The sequence below is a fragment of the Vombatus ursinus genome, unplaced genomic scaffold (assembly GCF_900497805.2).
Source record: "Vombatus ursinus unplaced genomic scaffold, bare-nosed wombat genome assembly UNPS02014923.1, whole genome shotgun sequence".
NCBI classification, from domain to species: domain Eukaryota; kingdom Metazoa; phylum Chordata; class Mammalia; order Diprotodontia; family Vombatidae; genus Vombatus; species Vombatus ursinus.
This window is the reverse complement of record NW_020954701.1, coordinates 235,004-238,284: the sequence shown is the minus strand read 5'-3', so window position 1 is coordinate 238,284 and position 3,281 is coordinate 235,004. Positions and strand designations below refer to the sequence as shown.

At 38.4% G+C, this 3,281-nt stretch overlaps 1 protein-coding gene across 1 annotated transcript in view; it reads left to right on the top strand.

Annotated features, from left to right (window-relative positions):
* LOC114029208 (centromere protein J-like) overlaps positions 1 to 3,281 on the top strand; it is a 41,750-nt gene extending 38,469 nt beyond the window's left edge. Inside the window, exons 6-7 of the mRNA XM_027843568.1 lie at positions 256 to 370; positions 3,231 to 3,281. Coding sequence (XP_027699369.1) covers positions 256 to 370; positions 3,231 to 3,281 — 166 coding nt within the window. The remainder of the gene's footprint in view (positions 1 to 255; positions 371 to 3,230) is intronic.

Genomic DNA, 3,281 nt, shown 5'->3' with positions numbered 1-3,281 from the left:
GGAAGGGCTTCTTGTAAAAGGTGGAATTTTAGCTGAGACTTGAAGGAAGCCAGGAAAACTGGAGGTAGAGATGAGGAAGAGCATTCTGGGTGTGGGGGACAGCCAATGAGAATGCAGAGTTGGGAGCACAGCAGGGACCGTGCTGTACTCTGATTATTCTTGGTCTATGTCATCACCTTTAATATTCAAAATTGAACACAAAGGCCTAAAATTAAGCTTAAAAAAATTAAAACCCTTCTTATTTTTTTTTTCAAGGCCTATCAGGCCAGCAGTTGGGATAAGGCAGAAGACTTTTGAAGAATTTGTTGAGAAACAATTTGAAATTGATTCTCAAAGAGCAGAAAACCAACTCCAGCAATGCAAGCGACTGGTACAGTATATTGTACACACACTGCTAATGTGTGTTTGTATGTTTTTTTTTTAGTGTATTAACTGGATACTTTTTTAAGTTTTAATTTAATTTAATTTTTTTTTTTTTTGCGGGGCAATTGGGGTTAAGTGACTTGCCTAGGGTCACACAGCTAGTAAGTGTCAAGTGTCTGGTCTGAGACCAGATTTGGACTCAGATCCTCCTGACTCCAGGGCTGGTCCTCTATCCATTGCGCTGCCCCATAACTGGATATATTTTAAAAATAGACTATAAATTTCTCAACAGCATTATGGTTCTTATTCATAACGGGAAATGGATGTATCAGAGTGGGAATAAACTATAAATGAATGAATCAGAAGCATTTATTAAATGCTTAGCGAGGTGGCTTAATGGATAGAGTGCTGGGCCTGAAGTCAGGAAGACCTGAGTTCAAAATCAGCTTCAGAGACTCACTAGCTGTGTGACCCTGGACAAACTGCTTAACCTCAGTTTGCCTAATCCAGGAGAGGAGGAAGTGGCGAACCACTCAAGTATGTTTGCCAAGAAAAATCCCATCTAGGGTCACAAAGAGGCCAACATTACAGAACAACTGACCGAGTTATAAACACTGTGCTAAGTACCAGAGATACAAATGCCAAGATGGTCCCTACCCTCAGGGGGCTTATATATTCTAATAAGGGATCCAACACATATAAAGGAGTGATGCCCAGGGACGAATATTTATTTGGAAAGCTACCAAAATGGTGAGTGGAGGCAGAGGGGAGTAGATTGACACACCCTTTCCAGAAACACTGATAGAAGTGATACGATGTTGGTTCCAGAGCTGGAAAGAGGGTTGGGGGTGAAAGGGGATATAGGAGAAATCTAGGAGTAAAACGCAGCATGGCTGGGGCCAGGTGTAGATGTAGTGGATAACTAAGGCAATTCTCAGGAATTGGCATAGTGGATAACTCAGGCAATTCTCAGGGAAGGGGAAATGGGAAGGTCGAGGAGTCCAGGTCAAGAGTTCTAGGCATGAAAAGGTTAAGTCTTCTGGGGCTTGGTTTCTGGCCCAGGGGACACTGACATTGATGCAGGGTATGGTTTCAATTTTAATGAAAATTTATTTGCCCATATCGTGCCTCTTCTTTTTACTGCCTAATCTTTCTGCCTCTTAAGTTGTGGATGGATCCCAGCACTTTATCTCAATTATTTTCTCGTATCACTTTACACTCAGTCCCTCAAGGAGCTAATCTATTCTCAAGGCTTCCCTGGTCACTTGACATCTATTCCAGTACCTCCAACAACCTAAAGGGAATCTCTACTTTCAATATTGTTGTTATCTCAAAATCATTATGCCCACAACCTAACTCATTATTTTCTCCCTAAATTGGTCTCAATGTCTGCCAATGACCAACTCATTTGTTTGAGAGCTTTGTGCTATGCTTTGAGGAAGATGGAAAGTTTAGATACGATGTCTCTGCCTTCAAGGAGTTTGTAGTCAAGAACAAGTGGGAGAAATGAATACAGATGTCTTTAATACACATGACTGGTACATTAGACAATTACAAAAATCTTGATTTGGTGACCAAGGTCATATATAACTAGGAAAAATGTGATCTCTCCCTTATAAAAATTCTCTTTGCACATACCTGTCTTGACTCCTAGCTTAATACTTAGATGTTATCTGATTATTTCACATTCATGAACTAACTGTTTCTTGAGAGCGGAGACTATGTCTTATATTTCTTTGTATTTCACAAAGTACTGAAGACAGGGCTGGATATATAATGGTGGATAAATTAATAAATAGATAGTAGATTAATTGATTCCCAAAGAATTACAATGTCAGTAAAATATACAACACCACAATCATGTTGAATATAATTTAATCTTTCCTTGATGAGCCCAAAGGCACAGAATTGAGCAACCTTTCAGGATCATTGTTATAAATATCAATCCTTACTACACTGCAAATATAAAGAAAAGACTGGTGAATTTAAGAACTCCAGTTAATAGAGTGACATATAACTGAGAGTCTACTATGAAAGGCTATATGTAGAAATTTTATACTAATGAGTCCTGGAAATAATTATGGAGTGAATAAAATGTAAATAATTTGGAAAGTGAGGAGAAAAAATCATCCAGGTGAGGCCCAGATACCACACCAAATGATATAATGGATCTGAACATTTTCAGTGTGATTATGCCTCTGCTATATATGTGTACATGAAAATATAGTAAAGTGTTATAATTTACAGGTATACTCTTAGTCAAACTAGTAAGCAATTCTCACTGAAAAAAATCCCTAATAGGCATCTCCAAACCTCCAGTGTTACTGGACTCATTGAATGGGACAATCAGATTTCATATACTATCTGAGAGCTTCCAAATGAAGAAATTTAGAGGCAAAACTCAGACTGATTCACTCATTCAAAGTTAGAAGCATACTTATGTATATAGAGGTATGGGTTCACTGGCTATTAGAACACACAGATACATAGTAAATCTCAGCTGTGTTCTATAAATTATTCCCCATAAAACTATAAAATTTTTTAGTTGAAGGGCGTTTTAGAGAGAGATAATCTATTTCACCCCTTCCCTTCCCCCATAGATGAGATACCTAAGTTCCTGAGAAATGTTGGAATAAACATTTTTTTGATTTAATTTTCATGTTTAATTTTGCCAAGTTCAGGGCTCTTTCAATGTCATGATACAGCCCAAATCCTGGCTTTATCATTGCACAATGACAAGTTTTGTCCAAAAAGGCTAATATATGAAATTTTAGTGTGGGGACACAGTCATGTGATTTAGTCCGATGCCCTCCAAGATAACGTAAACAGACCCACTATGTCTCCTTTGGCTGCGGGTACTTGTGCAGTGCGGCTATCCACAGAAGATGTCCTTGTTTAGCAATCACAGGGGGGAATAA